Source organism: Grammomys surdaster, unplaced genomic scaffold (assembly GCF_004785775.1).
Source record: "Grammomys surdaster isolate TR1022 unplaced genomic scaffold, NIH_TR_1.0 126398, whole genome shotgun sequence".
Lineage (NCBI taxonomy): Eukaryota > Metazoa > Chordata > Mammalia > Rodentia > Muridae > Grammomys > Grammomys surdaster.
This window is the reverse complement of record NW_021621192.1, coordinates 1,395,229-1,418,162: the sequence shown is the minus strand read 5'-3', so window position 1 is coordinate 1,418,162 and position 22,934 is coordinate 1,395,229. Positions and strand designations below refer to the sequence as shown.

The window sequence follows — 22,934 nt, the reverse complement described above, 5'->3', positions numbered from 1 at the left end:
AGGAAGCTATGACCAATTGATCACCACTCACAAATGAAAAAATAACAGTTTTCCTCAAGAAAATGTCACTGGACATACAATTCTAAGTCCAGTTCCCATGACCTGTAGTGAATGGCCAACTCAAAATGATCTCAGTGGCATCTTTGGAGTTTCTTTGTTTTACAAGGTCTTGACGTGGCATTTTAACTTTATTTATTTATATATGCTACCTACTATCTTACAATCTGTCTATCTATCTATCTATCTATCTATCTACTCATCTATCTACCTATATATCATCTATCTTATCTTACAGATGCTTTGAGTATATATATTTTATATATCCAGTTTTGTGTTTGTAAAGAAATTCCAGTATTTAAGAATGTGTGTGGACCTGAGTGAGCACCCGCCTGGCTTGCCCCGCTGCCTGTGCAATGGCTCCAGGAAGTGTCTCCTGTGTTTCTTCCTCCTCCTCTTTTCCCTCCACGGACACATCACCTTCTGGATCATGTGGGTTTCCTGGGGCTAACAAGCCAGGTCCAAGATGCAGCAGAATCCAACCAGGCCAACGGAACCCAACAATGCTACTCATGGTGATAGAGGCTCTAAAGGCCAGGGAGAAGCGCCAGGGGACATCAGTCATAGCCATCAAGGTCTATATCCAACATAAGTACCCAACAGTGGACATCACCCACTTCAAGTACCTGTTGAAGCAAGCTCTGGAAACTGGAGTGCGTCGAGGCCTCCTCACCAGGCCTGCCAATTCCAAGGCCAAGGGTGCCACTGGCAGCTTCAAACTAGTTTCTAACCCCAAGAAAAAGAAATCCTGTGCCCAGAAAGCCCGCAGGGGAGCTGCAGGTGCCAAGGAGACAGGCCCCAAGAAATCTGGATTGTTGAAGAAAGACCAAATCGGCAAGGCCAAGACGGGGAAAGCGGCTCTAAAACCGGGGCAGAAGAGGAAGGCTTATCCCTGCTCATCAGTCACGCTGAAGCTGGCGCCCAAGAAAGCCAAGGCAAAACTAGGAGAGGTCAGAAAGGCCCCCCTAAAACGAAGCAAAGCTGCCGGGGACCCTCTCAGCACCAGCAGAGGCCAGAATGTCAAACAGTGCCAGCAGGCAAGGAGCAGATGCCCATGGGAAAACCAAAGACGTGTGTGAGAAATCAAAGCCCTCGGCCAGCAAGGTCCTGAATAGTGTTGCTTCCCTCTCCAATAGGAAGACGGCAGCCATGGCCCACACTGAGACAATTGATCAGGGAGCTAAGACAATACAGAAGACCAAAGCGCCCACTCCTTCCCAGGACATGGGATACAAAGCACAACCCACACCTAGGGTCAGGAAGACAAAGACTCCCGAGAACCCCAAAAGACCTGAGTTACCCACCCCCAAGACTTCATCCAAGACTCCCAGCAAGAAGGCTGAGGCTAGTCGCTAGAGCCAGGGCTGGGGAGATGGCGACTCTGAAGCTTTTATTCTCTAACAAAGTGTCATAATGTTTAATCATAATTTATTTATCAATAAAGACTTCTCTTTGTATTAAAAAAAAAGAATGTGTGTGTCTGTGTGTCTGTGTGTCTGCTTGTGTATCCTGTGCTTTTCTTATGATTCTGTCTTTTCTTTGTTTGTTTTGTTCTATTAGGATATGTTTTTTTGTTTTGTCTTATCTTATTATTGTTCTTTAGCTGACTATTCTAAAGGAGAGAGAGTGAGGGAAAGAGTGAGGGAGAGAGAGAAGGAGGGGAGGTAGAGAGGGAGAGGGAGAGGGAGGGGGATGGGGAAGGGGAGAGAGAGAGAGAGAGAGAGAGAGAGAGAGAGAGAGAGAGAGAGAGAGAGAGAGAGAATAATATGGTGGGAGGGAAGGTGATGGGAATCTCAGAGTAGTAGGAGAAGAGAAAATTAAAATCACAATATGTTGTGTAGAACCCTGAAGGGCTGCCATGCCCTGGCTGAGACTTTCTGTGTGCTGCTGTCAAGTAACATTCTGCAGTTTTTCTAAGACCAAAACATCCTGTTGTAGGCATGATGCCCAGGCCAGGGACTTTCCATCTGAGAAACCATTGCCCACCCCTCCCCGTTGAGTTCTGGTTTGTGTTTTTCCCTCCCTGGCTTGATATATATATATATATATATATATTGAACTTGCTCAGTAAAAGCTTTGGCATTCTCTCATAATGAATGAACTGAGTCTGTGTCTTCCTTTAATCCCCCAGGCTTATGCTCCAAGCTCAGCTCCTTGGTGGTGCTGCTGATGTCAAGAGGAGGTCCCACCAAGATTGGGAATGTGATGAGAACCTGAGGGAAAAGAATCTTCCGGTCCTGAAAGAAGCCAGCCAGTGCAGTAAGTGGAACATATTGGAGAAGCGGGCACAGAATCAAACTGAAAGTAAGTAGCACAAAGTGAGTTTTGATTGTTTTGATTGTGCCATGGGGACTAGGAGTTCCTCCCTACAAGTAGTGACATAGGATGATGCAACTAAGAAATCCTTGCATGAGGTAGAGAATAGCTACGGTTCTAAGGATGAGGAAGAAACTTTCGAAAAGGAAATAGCTGATTTAAAGGAAAAATTGAAGAAATGCAAGGTCAAAAAATTGGAAGGGGAAACTGGGAAGGGAGAGTGGATGAGCGACTCAGTCCATGGGTGGCTGGACTAGGGGCACTTCTGTGGCTGCAGTGGCAGTGGTGGAGGGCAGAGGCAGTGGCTACAGTGGTGTCCCACATCAGCCATGCCAAATAAAAACAAGAAGGAGAAAGAACCACCAAAACTGGTGAAAAGTGAAAACGTTCAAAAGAAGGACAAGATACAGCAGAAGCAGAGATAGCCAGCAGGAAAAACAGCCTTGTGGCTGTCCAGTCTTTGGCATCTACTAAAATAAAAGTACTGGTCCCTCAGCCCATAATCGTCTCTGTGAAGAAAGACAAATGGCAGAACTCTTCATGGTTCAATGCCACCAATAATAGAGAACTGCAAAAACTCCCATCTTTAAAAGATGACCTCCTGCAGGTCAAGAGAAGCTTTTTATCCAGACGCTTCTTCAGTGTTGCATCTTCATTGACATTGTTTCTGACCCAATGAGTGACCTGAAGTGGAAGGAAGTAAAGCGAGCTTTGCTAGACGAGATGGTGGAGTATATCACCCACAACCGGAACGTGATCACAGAGCCCATTTACCCCGAGGCTGTCCACATGTCTGTAGTTAACATGTTTCGAACCTTGACACCATCTTCCAATCCTATGGGAGCAGAATTCAACCCAGAAGAAGATGAACCAACGTTAGAGGCAGCCTGGCCCCATCCGCAGCTTGTTTATGAATTTTTCTTAAGATTTTTAGTCTCCAGATTTCCAGACCAATATAGCAAGGAAATATATTGATCATAAGTTTGTATTGCAGCTTCTAGAACTCTTTGACATTGAGGATTCTTGGGAGAGACATTTTCTAAAAAGGACCTTGCATAGAATCTATGGGAAGTTCTTGGGCCTTCGTGCTTACATCAGGAAACAGATCCATAACATATTTTGTAGGTTTATTTATGAAACAGAGCACCAGGATGGCATAGCAGAGTTACTGGAGATCCTGGGAAGTATAATTAATGGATTTGCCTTACCACTAAAGGAAAGTACAAGATTTTCCTGTTGAAGGTGTTGCTGCCCTTGCACAAAGTAAGGTCCCTGAGTGTCTAGCATCCCAAGCTGGCATACTGTGTTGTGCAGTCTTTAGAGAAGGACAGCACCCTCACTGAACCAGTTATAATGGCACTACTCAAATACTGGCCAAAGACTCACAGTCCAAAAGAAGTAATATTCTTAAGTGAATTAGAAGAAAGTTTAGATGTAATTGAACTATCAAAATTTGTGAAGATCATGGAGCCTCTTTTCCAACAGTTAGCAAATGTGTTTCCAGCCCTTACTTTCAGGTGGCAGAGTAGGTACTCTAATACCAGAACAATGAGTACATCATGAGTTTAATCAGTGACAATGCAGTGAAGATTCTGCCCATCATGTTTCCATTCTCATACTATAACTCAAAGACCCACTGGAACAAGGCAATACATGGCTTGATATACAATGCTCTGAAACTCTTCATGGAGATGAACCAGAAACTCTTTGATGGCTGCACCCAGCAGTTCAAAGCAAAGAAACTCAAAGAGAAGCTAAAAATGAAAGAGCAAGAAGAAGCATGGGTTAAAATAGAAAATCTAGCCAAAGTGAATTCCTAGGTACTAAAAAAGAGAGTAACTTGGGAGTGTTGAGGCTTTGTATGACACCTCCTAGGAAGGAGATGAAGATTTGGACATTGAAAATGAGAGAGAGAAAGGGTTGCATAAAAGCAGTTGTACTATCTCCAGTCTCCAGCCGTGTTAGCAAAAGAAAAGGAAAAGGCTGTTTCAGAGCCCTCCTATGAGCAGGAGAGAATCAGAAGATGTCCTCCTTTCTCTCTGGCTTCTACTGGAGAAATCCTTAGTTCTGCTTTCCCTGTCTATTGTCAGTTCTTGGAGCTCCAATCTGTCCATGTGTGCTAATTGTCTATTTTTGTTTCATTATTTGAATGATTGTTGTTCTATGTTTTATATTCAAAAACGTGTTTATTGTGTTCAACAAGTGACAAGGTGCTTTTCTTTCAAAATTACAGTAAGAAAAAGTAAGAAAATTCTGTTTTGTCTAAATATATAAGATGTACATCTACTTCATTTTCATTCCTGTCTTGGTTAGAGGAATTAAAAAAGACTCCCAAAATGATTGTCACCGTTCTCTCTCTCTTTTTCTTTCCTTGAAGGTATGACTCAGTTTCAACAGACACCACATGCTTTGAACAAAATTTGAAATAACTGAGCCTTAATTAACCTGTAATCCTTCTCCCAGAGCTTTGACTAGTTTTAAATCTTTGCATCAACTACTACCCACTGTATGAAGGTATTCTGACCAATGTTGAGAGCAGCACAAATCCATATATATCAGCAAAAATGTTTACAAGGCTGAATATCAATATGATGATTTAGGGGGAACAATAGTTTCTTGGACCCTATTATCTTCACAGCCATAAACTTTTGTACAGTTATAAAATTATAGTACCAGACATAAAATTCCTTTTGATGTAAGTCTCAAATACAATCAAAAAGTGGTTGGTTATTCTCATAGCATCATTGCTTCAGTGTACCCATATTACCTGACTGTACCATGCAGGTTTCAATATTGTTAAGTATATTAATGGTTTTCCTTCCTCAGTAGCCTATATAGTACAATATGATACTATGGAAGTTAGTCAGAACATAGAAGGTATCCTGTTCATCTTAAGACTGATTTGAAAATGTTTTACAATCAAAATGTGTGGTGTCTTCAGCAATAGATTCTTACCATCTAGCTATAGTTGGCTACTAAGAATAATAGAAATACCCTGTGTTGTTGAATTCCCTGGCCGATAACTCACACACAATACCCTGTGTCTGGCACTGAGATTTTCATGTAATTAACCAACATTTTCTACAAGCAAGACTATGTAGAATTTCTTTGTCCAAATTTATTCTAAAAATACATTTTAAAAATTAACTTACAGGGGCTGGAGAGATGGCTCAGTGGTTAAGAGCACTCACTGCTCTTCCAGAGGTCCTGAGTTCAATTCCCAGCAACCACTTGATGGCTCACAAGCATCTGTAATGGGATCCGATGCCCTCTTCTGATGTGTCTGAAGACAATGACAGTGTACTCATATAAGTAAAATAAATAAATGCTTTTAAAATGTATATATTAGAAAAATAAAATTAACTTACAAACCACTGGTGTTTCAAAAGTCTTACCCATATATAATTCATTTTAGGTAACTTGCTTTATTTTCTTTTATCTTCCATTTCCTGCCTCTATTCTATTTAAATATTAAATGGATTAGTTATTCCATTATTTTATGCCACATGTATTCTATTATCTCATCTAATTTAACTTTTTTTTTAACTTCAGTTGTAACATTGTAGGTTTCCATACAGTTTTCCATACATCTTTTCTTTAGGTTATACCTTTCATTTAGGTTAACCCTTCTTCCAACCCTATTTTTTCTACCCTTACCCCATGATTGAAATTTTCTGTGCCTAATATTCCCTCTGTCTATTTTCATTTAACCTAAATTTTATTGTCTCTTCTCTCTGGATATCTGTTTCCATGATAGCCCAGTCCTACTTCCACAGATTTCAAATATATCCTTATGTAGTGGATCTTAAGACAAATCAGTTGTTGGTCAGTTACTCTCACAAGCTTTGTATTATTATTGCCCTAGCATATCTTTTAAGAATGCTACCATTGTAGATAAAAGTCTTGTGGCTGGTTATGTGTTTACATTTCTCTTTAGAGAACATGCAGAGTTATGTAGCTGTTGTCTTCAGTAACTTTCTGATTGAACTTAAAATGTATAACACAAGATAAAAGCCATGGCTGCCATGATTATTGAAACCAAGGACTGGTCTTACCACTATTATTCTGCTAAATGGGCATAGTACTAAATTACCTCCTAAGTATTTCACTTGATACCCATAGATCAGTGTATCTCCAAGACCTCATCAGAGAAGTTTCTTTTCTTTAAACCAGATGAGTCATAAACAGAGACCCACAACTTATTAAGTAGTAGAAGATGAGAGCCTGCCAGATGTTCAGACTTAAATGAGACATCTTTATCGTATTTTCTCCAACTAAGGCTCAACAATCATTGAGGAATAGGAAGTAGAAAGATGTGAAGAGCAGGAGGATGTTGATTATTACAAGGAAGCTGTTTTCTGGACACACCAGGGTGGATAAAATATGAACAGACAGAAGCTGTGACTACATGTATAACTACTGCAGAAGCTCAAGCCATACAGAATCTCACCATGCAGTGGGCAGATGTACAAGGTCCTGAAGAAGTGGGAACACTCAACAAACTTCTGTTGAACAAAGACCTGGACCTGAAGTCCAGGAGTTGGACCTGGAGTTGGATGACAACGCCAACATTGGTCTTTTAGAGTAGTTGATAGTCGTGGACAACAGTGAGCTTGGTGATGATTGACTGTGGAGATAGCAGTCCTTTTAGGAGCCTCTTCTCATGTATAATCCTGGCAGGAGCTAGCTGAGGAGCTATTTTGGATTGATTGCTGCCAGGAGATAAAGAGCTTGTTTCTTTAGGGGTCTGCCCCCTGGTATATTGATCATACATTGGAGCAGCACAAATTGGACTTGAGTGGTTTGTGTGTGTGTGTGTGTTTGAGAGAGAGAGAGGAGAGAGGAGAGAGAGAGAGAGAGAGAGAGAGAGAGAGAGAGAGAGAGAGAGAGAACAGAGTTGGTGAATACAAATGAGAAGGGGGTTGATCTGGGAAAAGTTGGGGAGGGAATTCCAGAAGATAAGGAATTTTAGATATCCACCTTTATTATTTCAGGCAATATTTCAAGCATGAAATGTATATTAATATCTAGACAAACCATTTCTGTAAGGACAAATAAATTACTTTGCCTTCCATGATGAAACTGACCAATGCAATCATATTTACCTTGGGAAAGGTGACAGATAGAGGATTCAGTGTTCTTTGATGCTGAAGTGCTTGATATCGGTCAAAAACAATTTTGTCTTCTGTGTGAAACTTCAGGCTACTGAAAGCATGGGTAAGTCTTATCACTATGAAGGCTACGTTTTTCTCATGCATGTTGAGTGATGACTAGATGTTGAAGAAAGAGACTGGAGTGGTGACTAAAGAATGAATTATCCCATCTTCAAGGTACTAATTTTCTCTTTTGTTGTAGACACCTTTCATGAGCATTTACACAGAACACAAAATATTTAGCATTAGTTGTCAGTATGTGATGTAATTTTATTTGAATTTTTATAAAATGTTCCTTTTTGTATGTAATACTGGGTATTGAATTCAGAGTCTTATGGATACTAGGCAAATACTCTACCACTGAGCTACATTCCTAGGCCTTTGTCCTATATATTTTTTTGGATCTTATTCTTTCCAAGTTCTTTAATCTTTAACCAAGCTGTTAACTCTAGCCCATAAAACTGATATATTTCAACACCTGATCAAATATCTTTCCTAAGAAATTGAACAACTAACTTCAGTGCTGAGAATTCCGCTGCCTAGTAGAATTTCCCCAAAAAGGGTTGCAATGATATAGTAGTTATCTACCATTACAAACTTGAATAAAACACAGAATCATTTGTGTTCAGACTGATTCCTTATGTTCACAACTAGTTTCTTAGGACAAACTCCGCGTGAGATTGTACATGTAAGACAAGAAAGAGGACACAATGTAACAGAAGAGGGAATGGTACATAGTTGAATCAACATTTCATGTACCTTCCTCCTGTCTACATGGATCACTTCAGCCAGCCTTGATACATTTAATTTGATGGGGCACTAATATGCATGTCCAATTTATGATAATCTGTAGGAAAAATACTCACTTACTGATGAGCATTTTCACTAGCAAACTAACTTAATGGACCATGAAAAGAGTCCATAGGCCATTTAGACTCAAGCATTATCTAGCTGCTAGTGTGCCCACGTAAAGCATTTGCCTGCAGAGGATAACAGGGACTGTTGGTTGGAAAACAATCTACGTATTGATGCAAAAAATAAATTTTTCTTTTAAAGGTGTTTCTCCAAAGTATTTGTTGTGTTAACGGAAAACTGACTAAAATTAAAAATTGGTACCAAGTTGTTTATCATATATAATATGATGCTGGTTTTGTGGGCATTGAGAATATAAAATCAATCCTATCATGAGATTTTCAACAAGGAAAGCCAGGGAGAAAGTTTTTTAAGAAAGTTGAATTCTCAGCAAATGACAGTGTGATTCGTTAAGTTTTTGGGTAAAGCCACAGCTTCAAATGGAGTTCCCACCATGTTAAAGATGTAAAAACCATGAAACATCTCTGGAGGCATGGTGAAAGCAGCATATAAAACCTGCTCAAGGAGATGTTGTGTGCAATCCAGCTATAAAATTTACAAAGGAGGCCTTCCTAACAGTCTGTAAGTGCACTTCTCACCACAGTATGGCCTGCCTCCTTGACATGGAGACTTTGATTCAAGTTTTACTCTGGCAGGCTTAGGTATTGTTTTGTTCCGATGTCTTGCTATTATCTACTTCTGTGATATTTATCCTTTGACACTGTGTCCTTCCTTTGGTAAGGTTTACATGTTGGCATAATTTGAATGAGAATGGCCCATATAGGTTTATATATTTGAATGTTTTCCAGTTGAAAGGTTTCTGATTGGTGGAACTGTTTGGGAAGGTTTGGGAAATGTGGCCTTATTGAGATATGTGTCAGTAGAAGTGGGCTTTGAGGTTTCCAAAGTCCACCTCCAGTTGCTTCCCTATGTTTTTTCTTCCTTATGGTTGTTGCATCTATGTGTAAATTTTCATGTACTGCTGAATAGCCATGCCTTTCTGCCTGCTGCCATGCTCCCCACCATGATGATCATGGACTCCCACACTGAAACTATAAGTACCACCCCAGTAAATTTTTGCTGCAAGTTGACTTGGTCATTCATAATTTCTTTTCACAGCAACAGAAAAACCTAAGACACCTGTGATAATATATCTTGAAAACATATAACTTGGTAATTTTTTTGCCTCTTGTTTTTGCTGGATTCATACTCAGGACAGTAGAGACGTTGGGAAATCTTGTAGGTAGACTAAATGTGTTTGGATTCTGAACGTGGCCGTACATCCTATACTTTAAAGGCCAAATTTGTAGCCCATCGTGCTACTGAAGGGCAGAGAAAACTATCTGAGTTGGGTCCTAGTGAGAGACATTATGCCACTTATGACATACCCTTAAAGGGTATCATGAAGCTATAGTGTTTTCTTTCTGTCTTATACTTGAGCATTACAAAAAACATTTTCTAGGTGTTACAGTTTGAATGAAAGTTCTCCCCACAGGGTCATGTGTTTGATTACTTGGTTCCCAGCTGGTGGCATTGTTGTTTAGGTTGTAGAAACTTTTCGACATGTTTCGAAGGTATAGGGCCATTAGGGGCAGGGCTAAAGAGTAAAAGACAGTTCTGGTCTGAGCTCTCTATTTCCTAGTCATTGCCATTGGACAAATTGCAGTGTTAGGCTTTGTCTACCTAACATGAGCCAGTTTCTCACTATCCCTCGACATAAGAGTCTTGTTCTTCTAATCTATAAGCTGAAACTAATGTCTATTCCCATATGCAGATTTTGTTGAGTAAGTAACCAATGTATATCTGCTTCCATAATGCTCAGTGCCACCACTGACCAAAACAAGGGCAAATAATTGACCATGTGGTAACAGCTCCAATTTACTACAGATTTGTGTGAATATGTGATGTGTACATGTGCAAGTGATTGTGTGTGAGAACAGGCATGTGCATGCAATAATGAAAGTGTCAGGGACAACCTCATGTGCTGCTCTTCACTTTCCACTAAGTTTGAGATGGGGTCTCTTTGTCCATTGCTATGCATAAGATAGGTGGCCTGTGTGATTCTGGGGATTCTCTTCTTTATGCTTCTAGCTTACTATAAAAGCACAGAGATTATAGGCATGTGGATTCTCAGGGAACTCACAAGAAAACCTTCACACTTTACCAACAGATCTGTTCCACCCTGGTACATGAAATACTGGTATATGAAACAACCTATACTCTTGTACTCTCAAAGTCTAGTGGAACAGTTTCACTTTGTCCTGCGGGGAGCCCTCTTTGTCCTCAAGGGAATTTCACATTTCCACTCCCTCAGTCTTTGGAATAAGAAGAGAGTGACACAGCCTTTGGTTCTTGTACTTCAAACCTATATAAGCCACATTTACTGAGACTTGGAAATGGAGCCTCCAAAATGAAAGTGTGTGAAAAAAGATTGGTGCCTTTGTTGCTGTCAGTCCTCTGAATTTACAGGTGCTTTTCTCTGTTTCATAATAGTTTAAAATTTTATTATTATTATTTAAAACATTTTTTTTTATTTTTGAAATCAATACATAGTTACCTTGCTTTATTACTTCCCTTTCCTTCCTCCGGCCCTTCTCTTGCATCCTACTTGCTCTCTTTCAAATTCCTGAAGGCCTAATACCTCAAAAGGCCACCACCATCTCTCTCAATATATAGATAAGGTAGAAATAATTCCTATATTTTAAATTTTTACAAGAAAGTAAAGTATTGTATATATGTTGAAATTAGAGTAAATTAATACAATAACAGTTAATAGACACTAGTGACAGGATCCTATTAACATGTTTTCTTAAAATTTGAATAAACAGTGTTGTAAAAGTCTAATGGTTTGATGGACTGACTTGTCTACTATCTAGAATTTATAAAAGAAAACCTTTACAAACAGGTTTAAATAATCAAGCCATTATTCTTACATGAGAAATAGTCTTCATTGTTTTGATAAATGAACCATCAGTTAATCATTCTGATTAAATATTTTTTGGTCTGGATTAAAGATTAGCTTTATATTTTTACTGTACCTGACAATATATACAATACATACATATATATATATATATATATATATATATATATGCAAGATACATGCACACATAAATGTATGTGTGGCAGGAAATGTTCGACTGTTCTTTTCAGAATGTATGGCTTAACAGGAATGCACCCATGAAATAAGCTAATCAGTGTCACATGTTCAGTACTTGGAATTGTGTAGAGGGGACACCACTCCAAGTGACACATTCTGGCACTGGAATTACTAGTGTTGGTCATTTATATTACCTTAACCAGGTTTCTGTGGAGGAAACACTTTCGATGTAAGCACAATTTAAGATTAAATCTTCATTAATCATTGTCACAAGACCATGGTAAAATTTTTAATTTTTTGTATGAATATGAAATTTACCTTCTGACCTTTCATGTATATGTGTGAACAATGACATATGACCAAAGGTAAGGAACTTCACAACCCAACATCTGTTCTTCGGTTTTTATTAGTGCTGACAGAGTATTTGAAATATATGCTTTCTACAAGTCCAGTAATATATATTATCAAAATTAGTATTTATGCTGTTCCCATATCTAACAATACTAAACAATATGTATGGAAAAGATAGCCAGCCTATGCCATATATCTGAGAACAGCATGCCTTGTTTTAAATTATGGCTTTTTCTTGTACTCAGAATTCATGGCTAAAACCATAACTAATAAAGAAGATTAACTTGGCTGACAATTTTGATGATGTTTAAGGTGAAGACAAATCTGTGCATCTATCTAACAACTAAAGCCTTTCTCATTGTAGTTCACCTATCCTAGACCGGTTTGCTCTGTTCCTTTGACTGTTCTGGCCTAACCACATATTCCTGTTCTTCGCCCATTTTAAGCCTTCCCCTTGTTTTTCTGAATTCACTGCAAGTTGCTTTTCAAGATTTTATGTCCAGCTTAATTGTCTCCCTCTTCTCCTCTCTGTAACTTTTATTCAAATGGTCTGCAGTAAAGTGAGTTTTAGCATCTTCAGGCAGGATGCAGATTGTTATTGCTCCCAACGTTAGAGCATTCTTCCACTCCCAGTGCTCTCAGGGTATTTGTTCTCTGATGCACTTTGAATTCTATCACATGAGAGAGTTGTTCCCATGAAAGTCACTAAAATCTTCATATTCTCTATACTCAAATAGCTCCATTAATTTCTTGCCCTACTAGAGCCTTTGTTGGTGTTTGCACTGATATTGGAGGGCTTTTTGTTTGTTTGCTTGCTTGTTTTGCTTTGTGAGGGCTTGTCTTTTCTTTATAACCACGAATTTCAAATTTTGAGCCCTAAGTGTGCTTACAGAATTTTTTTTTTAGATTGAATTTGACTTTTTGTTTACTTATTCACTTTACGTTCTGTTCATTGCCCCCCCCATCCAGTCACTCTCTCCCACAATTCTTCCCCCTTCTCCCTTGCCCTTTTCCTCTGAGCAGTTGGGTCCTCTTGGGTATATCCCCCACCCTGGAACTTAAATTTGTGCAAAGTTAGGCACTTCCTTTCCCACTGAGGACAGACAAGGCCACCCAGCTAGTAGTACATATCTTAAGTACAGGCAACAGCTTTTGGGATAGCCCTGTTCCAGAATTTTTGCTCAGTATTTTTCTAGAATCTCTTGTGTCTTTTGCTTAATTCAGGGTCCACACTTAGAGTACTGAACAATTTATGTAGAACAATATTGAGGAATGAAATTGAAAAATAGATACAAAGAGAAAAAAACAAGGCAGCAGAAGTGCCTGCTCCAACCTTGTCCCAAAGCTATCTAAGTAAGAGCTTTTAGCACTGCTTCTAGCTTGAGATGCCACCCTTCAGACAGACAATGCCATTGGTGTGGTGCCACACGCATTTAATGGAGTCTTATTATTATTCCTTGTTTGTCTTCGAGATTCGGTTTCTTTGTCTTTTTCTCTTTCCTTTCTCTTACTAAGTATTACAGAGCGTGCATATATATGTGGTTTGACTTGGAAAGCATTGATTAAATCCTCTCATTCTTCTTCTAGGTAGGGGAGGTGTGAGAAAGTGAGTCTGAAGCATTTTGGGCTTCTTGAAAAGATAAAAGCCCCTGATTAGCAAATGTTCATGCATTAGAGACTGAGTCATATGTCTATTGAATAACTGAAATCTACCCACAATACAGGTTCTTTAATATAACATTTTCAGTATTCTCTCTTTTCCTCCACACTTTTCTTATATTTTTTGCAGAGTAGGTTACCTATAATTCTGCTTCTAACTTTTCTATTTGCACCAAGTTGTTGCTTACTTAAATACTTACTTAATTGTTTAATAAAGACATAGAAATTAACTGTATTCCACTTGGATATTGAGAAAATGCTCTTTTTTGGAATTTTTTCACTACTATTTTTCCTCTTATCAAAATATATTCTTTTCTCATATAATATATTCCAATTACAATTTCTCATCCCTCTATAGCTCCCAATACTCCCTACTTTCCCTCCCATTTGGATGCGTTCTTTTTCTGTATCTCATAGAAAAGAACAGGCTTCTAAGAGATAACAACAAAACACCACAAAATAAAATATGATAAAACAAAAACTATTGAACTTGGACCGGACAAACTAGCAGAAGGAAAAATGCCAAGAGAAAGCATTAAAAGCAGAGACCCACTAATCGCACACTCAGGAATCCTATAAACTAGAAGTCATAATCTTGATGTAAAACAGTGCAGATCTATGCAGGCCTTGTGCATCCTGCATCAGTCTCTGTGCATTCATATGAACTTTGTTCTTGCTGATTTAGAGGTCACTGTTTCTTGATTGTTAAGGTGAGGAATTTGATGGAGGAATGCTAGGTGTTCCAGGAAATTCTCATTTTCTTTTGATGGCCACTGATCTGACTAGATCAGATTTATGATCACTGTGGTTTATCTCTGCTTCTCTGCTACTCTTTGATTCCTATTACATAACTGAATCTTAGTTACCATGTATACCGAATGCTTTTGTACCTGTGAAATTGTCACCCTATCATGTCAATTGCCTTTTAATGTATGAACTAAGCAATATACTTATCTTGGCTTCAGCAAAGGAACATATTTAGAGCATATATTCCTAATGCATTCTTGTATATTGACTTTATTGCTGCACTCATTCTTAATCATGTATATTTGATATAAAACATTCTTCTGGGTCACTGATATGGTAAATTTGTTTGGCAGTCTTTCAATAGTAGCTGTGTCTTGGTTAAAGTCCCTTATTCCAACATTCTTCTTGAAAGCGTTGTTGTGCTACGCAAATATTTTTTAAAAGTGTTTCTGTAAAAAAAAAAATCATTCTGCATCTTGTGACTCTCATTTGAAGCTGATTCCTAAGGGATGAAGTTCAAATTCCTTTCAAGGCATTCAATGTAGTTTATACTCCAGTACATTCCAATAGCTTTCCTCCTGTTCATGTATCACATTCAGTGCCAGTGTGTTTCTCAATTAATCTATCACAAGCCTAGAAGGTCTCCCATTCACTAGTAATGTTACTACCTACTAATTACTGTATGGAATCAATTGAAAAATTTGTTATTCTTTATTTCTAGAGTAATTCGCCCGTTATAGTATTATACAGGCTATAAGGAAAGTGTAATATATTGTTTCCTCTCTAGAATCACCTTCAATATTCACATGAATCTTTCCCAGTGACTACTTATCTTACATTAATTACATCTAATTTCAGGAGACATTCAATGACAACATGGAAAAGAATGAAACCCTATGGGCAGAGTTCATTCTCACAGGTCTCACATGCCAACCACAGTGGAAAACCGTCCTGTTCCTGGTGTTCTTGGTAATATACCTCATGACCATTGTGGGGAACCTTGGTCTGATCACTCTCATCTGGAATGACCCTCGACTTCACATCCCCATGTATTTATTCCTTAGTAACTTAGCCTTTGTGGATACTTGGTTATCATCCACAGTGACACCAAAGATGCTACTTAATCTTTTGGATAAAGGCAAGGTGATTTCTGTCGCTGAATGCATGACACAATTTTTTTCCTTTGCAATCAGTGTGACAACAGAATGTTTTCTCTTGGCAGCAATGGCTTATGATCGCTATGCAGCTATATGCAATCCTTTGCTTTATCCAGTAATTATGACCAATAGATTATGCATTCGCCTATTAGCCTTATCATTTGTAGGTGGCTTTCTTCATGCTGTGATTCATGAAAGCTTTTTATCTAGATTAACATTCTGTAATTCCAACATACTATATCATTTTTACTGCGATGTTATACCACTGTTAAAAATCTCCTGTACTGATCCTTCTTTAAATTATTTGATCATTTTCATTTTCTCTGGTTCAATACAAGTGTTTACAATTATGACTGTTCTTATTTCTTACACATTTGTTCTCTTTACAATTTTAAAAAAGAAGTCTGACAAGGGCATAAAGAAAGCCTTCTCTACCTGCGGTGCCCATCTCCTTTCTGTATCTTTATACTATGGGCCTCTTCTCTTCATGTATGTGCACCCAGCATCTTCAGAAGTAGATGATCAAGACATGATCCTCTCTCTGTTTTACACAGTTATAATCCCCGTATTAAATCCAATTATCTACAGCCTCAGAAATAAGCAAGTCATAGATTCTCTGAAAAAAATGTTGAAACTAACAGTTTAGATCTGATTAAAACTCACAATATTGTAGAGGTAAATATGGATATTTTCATTTAAATAACCTTGAAATTATAAATATTGGGCAACATTTTTTATTTCATTTAAATATACAATTATGTCCTTAGTATATTAGTAGATATCTGTAGTCATTGTTCATATGCATACATGTAAATTTTAATAATGTGTTCTTATATCATGATAAAAGTAAAAGCAAGGAAACAATTTATAATTTCATGTTATTATGTTATGTATGTACCAAATATTATAACCATTTTATTTCTCTCAAAAGCACTTGAGTGTGATACTTTAGAGATAAAATTATATTAGGCAGCCTGAAAGTCATGTCAGATTTACTCTATGTTGTTGGCAGGTGTCGGGGTCCATCCTCGACACAGAATCGGAGTTCTCAACTGGAAGCAGGGATATCTGGAGAGCACATAATAAATATACACAGACTACTTTTTGGGTTCAAGCTGTCAGACAATTTTTCAAGGTTTAAAGTTTCTCTCTCTTCTCTCTCACTTTCTGCTTTCTTTCTCTCTCACTCGTTCTCTGGCAGCTTGAGGCTGCATGCACTCTACATTCTCTTGTGCACTCTGCTTTTCTCCTGTGTGATCTTCTTTTCTTGAACTCCCACACTCCTGCACACTTCTGTGTGTTCCTCTTTCACTCTTACACACACACACACACACTTCACAAATGTATCACACATACCACATGCACTCCCCTTTCACTCACATACACATTCTCCATACACACCTCACACTCTCTCTTCACTCACTCTTCACCCACACACAGCATGCATTTGGGCCATTGGGACTGTGCTGTGCTGTGCCTCATGCCTCAATTTTTAATTGTTTAAGAATAGCAGTCACACACAAATTAAATCTATACAGCTGTTGTCCAGGGCTAAGGTTAGAAGAAACGGGAACAACTGTTTTTTACAAAGAGCTGCCGTTGGCTTCTGAGATGTCTCCATCCCAGCCTACTGCGGTCAGTTCTTGTCATTGTATGCTGTCCCCAGCAGTCAGGTTTGTATGGGAGTGCATAGAAGAAAACCTCATGAAACTTGAGAGCCATCAAATGTCTTTCATGACATATTTGGATGTGAAATGATGAATATTATTGCTGAAAAAATTCAGTTCATATATATTACAGATAAATAGACAAATATTTGAACATAGACAAAAGAATTAATGAAAAGATAGTCAAAGCCATTTTAGCCAACCAGTATGAAGATGGTCTTAGCTCATTGCATTCTTATGTTAAGACAAGAACTGATTTATTTCTCTGAGAGCAATCCACAGGTTGACTCAAATACATTCAAGATCTAAATAAGATAAACTTAGAAAAAAGAAATAAAAGTGGCATGAGAAGGAAAGACTTTCATTCTTCCCTTAATAACTGAACAAATCCAAACCCTGAGTTCACAAAGCACACAACATTTGTGCTTATGGTTTGTATAGTCAGATAACTTTGAAGAAAAAGTACTTAAATTCAAATAGTAGTAAGGGGATTTGATGCCATAGCACCTGTTGGGTGGTTGGAAATAAAACACCCTTGATGTTAGGGGTACTACTTTATCCAGGATTTTTACATATAAGAAATGCTTCATCTACAGAACTAAACTTACTTTCCGTCTCCCCAAAATGGTATTACACACATTTTCATACTGAAGCTGATATTCCCATCCTAAAGTCCACTTACCTATATATAATGTTTAGGAATGAAGAAAGGGTAAGCATGATGAAAGAAATGAGTGATTAAACGTTTACATACCCACAGATAAGTGAGAGATGTCAGTTGATGGGACTTGACTGGATGTTGTGCAAAAAGCTAGAGACTTTGGAGCACTCAGTTCAAGATGAAATGTTTTCTTCAAACCCCTCCTTTTTCGTTCAGGAATCCATGCAGAAGGGGAGGTAGAAGTTCATAAGAGCCAGAGGTGATGGATGACTCCAGGAAGATAGTGTCTTCAACACACAAAGCTGATTCACATATGAACTCACAGAGATTGTGGCAGTATGCACAAGACCTGCACAGATTCAGGGCAGATGGGTTCTCAGTACTAAGAGTGGGAAGCTGCCACTGGGTCATACTTATAATCAAGAACTTATGTGCAAATGTTAAACATTGGCAAAGGAATCTTCTCCCATAGAGTCTCCCTGGCTATATCAATCACATTCCAGGATTGACCTCATGCTCAAGAGTAATTGTCCAACACAAAAGGAAGTCAGTGATATTTTTGAGGACGTTTTTGTTTCCTTTTTCATTTATTTAGACATTTTTGTGTCTTATTGGTCTCTGTTTGCTAGGTATTGATCTGTAGATGTACCACCATATCATAGGCACCATTTTATTGCTATGCTTCTTTACCAGTTGTTTTCACTGGAGTCTCACTGGATATATAAAGCATAATCCAGACTAGGCCTCATGTCCAGCAGTATTTGGTCAACATAAAAGAAACCCAATGGTATTTTCATGGACCTTTTGTGTCCTTTTTGCTTTATTTAGGCATAGTTTGGTCTTACTGGCTTTTGTTGTTGCTATTTGTTTAGTTATTTTTGGTTTTGGCTGGTTTGTGTGTGTGTGTGTGTGTGTGTGTGTGTATTTATGTGGAAGGTTGTGCCTCTTGTTTTTTGTTTGTCTATTTTGTTTTATTTTGTTTATAGTTTTTGTCTTTTTTATGTGAAAGCTAGAAAGAGAAAGAGAGAAAACTTAAATTTGGGTGAGTAGGAAGGTAGAGAAGATCTTGGAAGAATTGGAGGAAGGAAGTTTCCCATTTAATCATCGTAGTTTGCATTGGACACTTAATTAAATTTTATTACATGTTTTGGAGGGTATATAGAAATAAAGGAATTAGCTAGATATTAATGATGGGTCAGAAATGTGAGGACTATTTTTAAAAAAATATCAGCATATATCAAAAAATATCCAGATTTAACCTCACTAAAAGTGTCAATTGTGTTAAAATAAAATATTTTACAAAATCTAAACAGCTTTTTCTCATTGAATCTATGATTTGCTTTTTTAAAGACTGTAGATAATTAGGTTCAACATAGGAATTATGACAGTGTAAAATAGGGAGTCAATCTTCTCAGCATCTGTTTATCTAGAGGCAAGGCATACATACATGAAAAGAGACATAATACAAAGATGCATATAGGAGATGGACTCCACAGGTGGAGAAGGCATTTTTATGCCCTTGAAACAAATAGAACACATGGATTAAAGTCTATAACAGTCACTATGGTGTATATTCATGGTGTACCAGCTAAACCAAACATCAACAGAAAGCTAATAGAAGAATCAGAACTGGAAATCTTTTATATAAAAAAAGCATAAAGTCACAATAAAAGGGATATATTCCATTAGAATTACAGAAAGTTAGTTTCAATAAAAATATCTCATAAGTTAAGACATGAAGAAAACCACCCTCAAATGACAAAATCACTAGGTGGAGACATTGGCTCTTGGTCATAATTATTGGATAAAGTAAAGGTTTGCCTATAGCTATATATCAATCCTAGCCCTTGAAGTTGAAGTACTTGGCACTCACACTGAAAGAAAAGGAAAAGATTATATCTGGAATTGAGAGAGAGAGAGAGAGAGAGAGAGAGAGAGAGAGAGAGAGAGAGAGACAGAGAGAGACAGAGAGAGAGACAGAGACAGAGAGGCAGAGAGAGACAGAGAGACAGAGAGAGAATGAGTTGTGGTCTCAAATGACAAGGTGATCAATAATTCAGAAGACAACCAACTGTCCACAAAGGTTGAATTGCTGAGGAGTAAGTACATAGGGATGTGAAGGTGAGAATCACCCAGAAGTTGATCAGACTGAAATACTCTTCAGTGGAGATGAGATTGATGACCAAAAATGCCAGGAAGAAGGGACTTTCCACTGTGGTTGATGTGTGAGTTCTTCTAAGAAAAACTGTCAGCAGTGTTACATTTTCCATTTCTGTGATCTTCTAAGTTGTCTACCAAAATAAACATAAAGAAAGATTCATTATTTACAGAGTAAAAATTGTTGGAGGAGACTTGAAATAAAACTATGCATTTATGTGAATACCCTAAGTATTATTATATGATAACTTATGAAAATTAGGGGGAGTTGAGTGAATATCTTGTCTCCATTTGTCAGACAAAATATTTTTCTGATATACTCTACAGTTCCCATAAAGCTAGCATGTGCTGGGTTCATTGAGATCACTGAGCTGAGATAATTTCATTTTTCGGTCAATAATTTTCTTTTAGAAAATTACTTTGAATAATTTTCCAAAGCCAAGAATACAAGCAGCAGAAATCAGTAGTAACTGCAGTGATTAAGTATGTTTTAGTTTGGCTGGTCTTGTCCTATACAATACCAAAACACAACATAATTAAAATTCTCAATTTTATTTTGGGTCATAAACATTAGAAACAGCAACAGAGACATTTTCTGTTATACAGGTACGTGTGTGTGTGTGTGTGTGTGTGTTTCTGTGACATAATTATTATTAAAAGTGGATAAAGAACTTATACAACTTTTGACTTGTATGTTCTAAGTTTTTATTTGAATATGCAGTTAACTGAAACAAAATAAATCTTTTACTTAGAATCAATCAAAAGGTTTTTTCTATAAGAAAATTACAAGTATATATTTTTTTATTTATTTTTTTAATGTGATTTTTTAAAAAATTTTTTGAACATGAAACGCTTTTTTATAGCATGTTTTACAAGGGGAGGGGGTAAGAGGGGCCAGGTGGTAGAAAAGTACAGAATCTTCTTGGCCTGTGCCTTGAAACATGTCATGGTCTATACGGTACACTGCCTTGAATTATGATCTACCTGCTATTCTTCAGAAGATATGGTACACTGCTTTGAGTCTATCTGCAGTTGCCAAACAGGATCTTGCAGTTGCCAAGCTTCAGGGGACATTGTGCAGGTGGGGAAAGGTAGGGGGTGAGGGTAAGGGCGAGGGTCCTGGCTTCTGGCATCTCCCCCTTCTCTGTTTAGTTAGAGAAGGCGTCTTATGATCAATCCCAACTATGTGAATTTTGAATTTAGATGTCTAATTATGGGGGTCTTAGACAAGTTCACAACCCCAAAACATTGATGTGAGATGAGTCACATCGATGGTCGAAGGCTTTAGGCTGTCAATGATGGGCAATGTCAAGGGACCCTGATGTGGGTGAAAGGAGGGTGAGAGCTCTGTCTTAGGCCATGTAGGCTGCACCCACTCCCAGCACCACGCACTCCTTTTCGGCTGCATTGGGTGGGCCCCTGGGAAGTGGACCTACAATAATCCTGTCATTGGTCTAACTCACAGCCATCCTAGTCCCTTGTAAATGTTCAATTTACCAACCATTTTAATCTGAGTTTCTATAAATTATCTCATGAGGTCTTCACAGATAATTTCACGAGTAATTAAAAATCATTAAGGAACTTGAATCTCCTGGCTACCTATTTTGCTTTTCTGGAGGCTCACAGATAATTTTGGAATAGATTTCATTTTCACTTGTGTGTTTGGACATCTCATTAGCACAATCTTAAGCTATGAATTAAGTAAAAATTTTATTTTCTTAATTAACAATATGACTAATATAGAAATTACTTTTTCTTGTTTATATCTATCTTGAATGAACTCAGTGGAAAGATTAAAGGTCTTAGGTTGCATAAAATAGAACATGATTTTAGCACAGAACTGAGGATGTATAGGCAGTAATGTTTCCATTCTTATTAATCTTGGAGGCTGCATTTCTCAAATTGAGAAAACACTGAGTAAGTAAAATGTCTTTACAACAAGAGCTCACCAATTGGACAAGTACATCTGTTTGTCAACAGACAAAGGTATAGAAAAGGAAGTTATCCAAGGGACCAGGAAAAGTCATTTTAGGACAGTGACTGTTCCCCTAATTTTTGTAGAGTAGAATCATTTACAGAAGTTCAAACAGTTCCATTGGGTTTTATAGCCCTTGGAATCACAGACATCAAGTCACTGCAGGTAGTTTTATATCAAAAACTGACAATGTGGAAAATGATCCTATCTTCTAGTTCAAGTGATATTTCTGATATACTTAGGCAAAGTTGGGTTTATAAATACAATGTGTTCTTTGTATTCCAAGTTTCATAGCTCAGTCTTGAGTTAATCAAAACATGATTTCTGGACTCCTTTCAAAAGACAATTGCAACTGAATTAGCCGTGAAAACTGTGGCTTAAACTATGGACCTACACCCAACCTCACTAGTTTAAATTGAAATCCAATGGGCAATTAAATTAGGTGAATGTCATGGAGAAGGAGAACAGCAAAAAATCAAAACAAAGGACCTCACTGAGAGGTGGATCTTAATGCTTATAAGGTCCTGTAATAGTCTGAGAAAATGCCGAATTTCTTTCAGCATCTAGAGTGGGGGCTCAGGAATCTTGCTTTGTGGAATGCTGATCCTGTGCACAGTTGCCAAACAGCCATAATTAGAAAGCTTTGAACATTATTAAAACTACAAGTTGTAAAATGTAATATAACTTAACTCTGTCTCCCATGTATGAGTGTGTGTGTGTGTGTGTGTGTGTGTGTGTGTGTAAGAGAGAAAGAGAGAGATGTGTGTGTATAAAATGTAAATATTGGTGAAAGTAATGTGTGTGTGTGTGTGTGTGTGTGTGTGTGTAAGAGAAAAAGAGAGAGAGATGTGTGTGTATAAAACATATATATTGTTGAAAGTAATGTAGCACAGTCAGTCACTACTATGGTTGTGGGACCCATTTATCACTTCACATCAGTAGTATTTGGTTTTTTGTTTTATTTTGTTTTGTTCTGTTCTGTTTTGTTTTGTTTTGTTAATAGTGTAGAGTCCTGCTTGGTTTGGATTCTACTGTCTTGGATTATGGCTTTTTTTTTTCATTTCATTTCTAGTCTGCATATA

The 22,934-nt window shown here is 37.8% G+C and overlaps 1 protein-coding gene and 3 pseudogenes across 1 annotated transcript; 3 read left to right on the top strand and 1 right to left on the bottom strand.

Moving 5' to 3' along the window:
• The first annotated feature begins 413 nt into the window (after positions 1 to 413).
• LOC114614607 lies at positions 414 to 1,136 on the top strand (annotated as a pseudogene).
• A 1,566-nt stretch (positions 1,137 to 2,702) lies between these two features.
• On the top strand, positions 2,703 to 4,226 carry LOC114614626 (annotated as a pseudogene).
• A 10,882-nt stretch (positions 4,227 to 15,108) lies between these two features.
• Positions 15,109 to 16,038, top strand: LOC114614627 (olfactory receptor 183). The gene has a single exon (XM_028760255.1). It carries the CDS (start codon positions 15,112 to 15,114, stop codon positions 16,036 to 16,038), a length of 927 nt encoding a protein of 308 aa, XP_028616088.1. The 5' UTR covers positions 15,109 to 15,111.
• A 2,919-nt stretch (positions 16,039 to 18,957) lies between these two features.
• Positions 18,958 to 19,990, bottom strand: LOC114614661 (annotated as a pseudogene).
• Between the last annotated feature and the right edge of the window lie 2,944 nt (positions 19,991 to 22,934).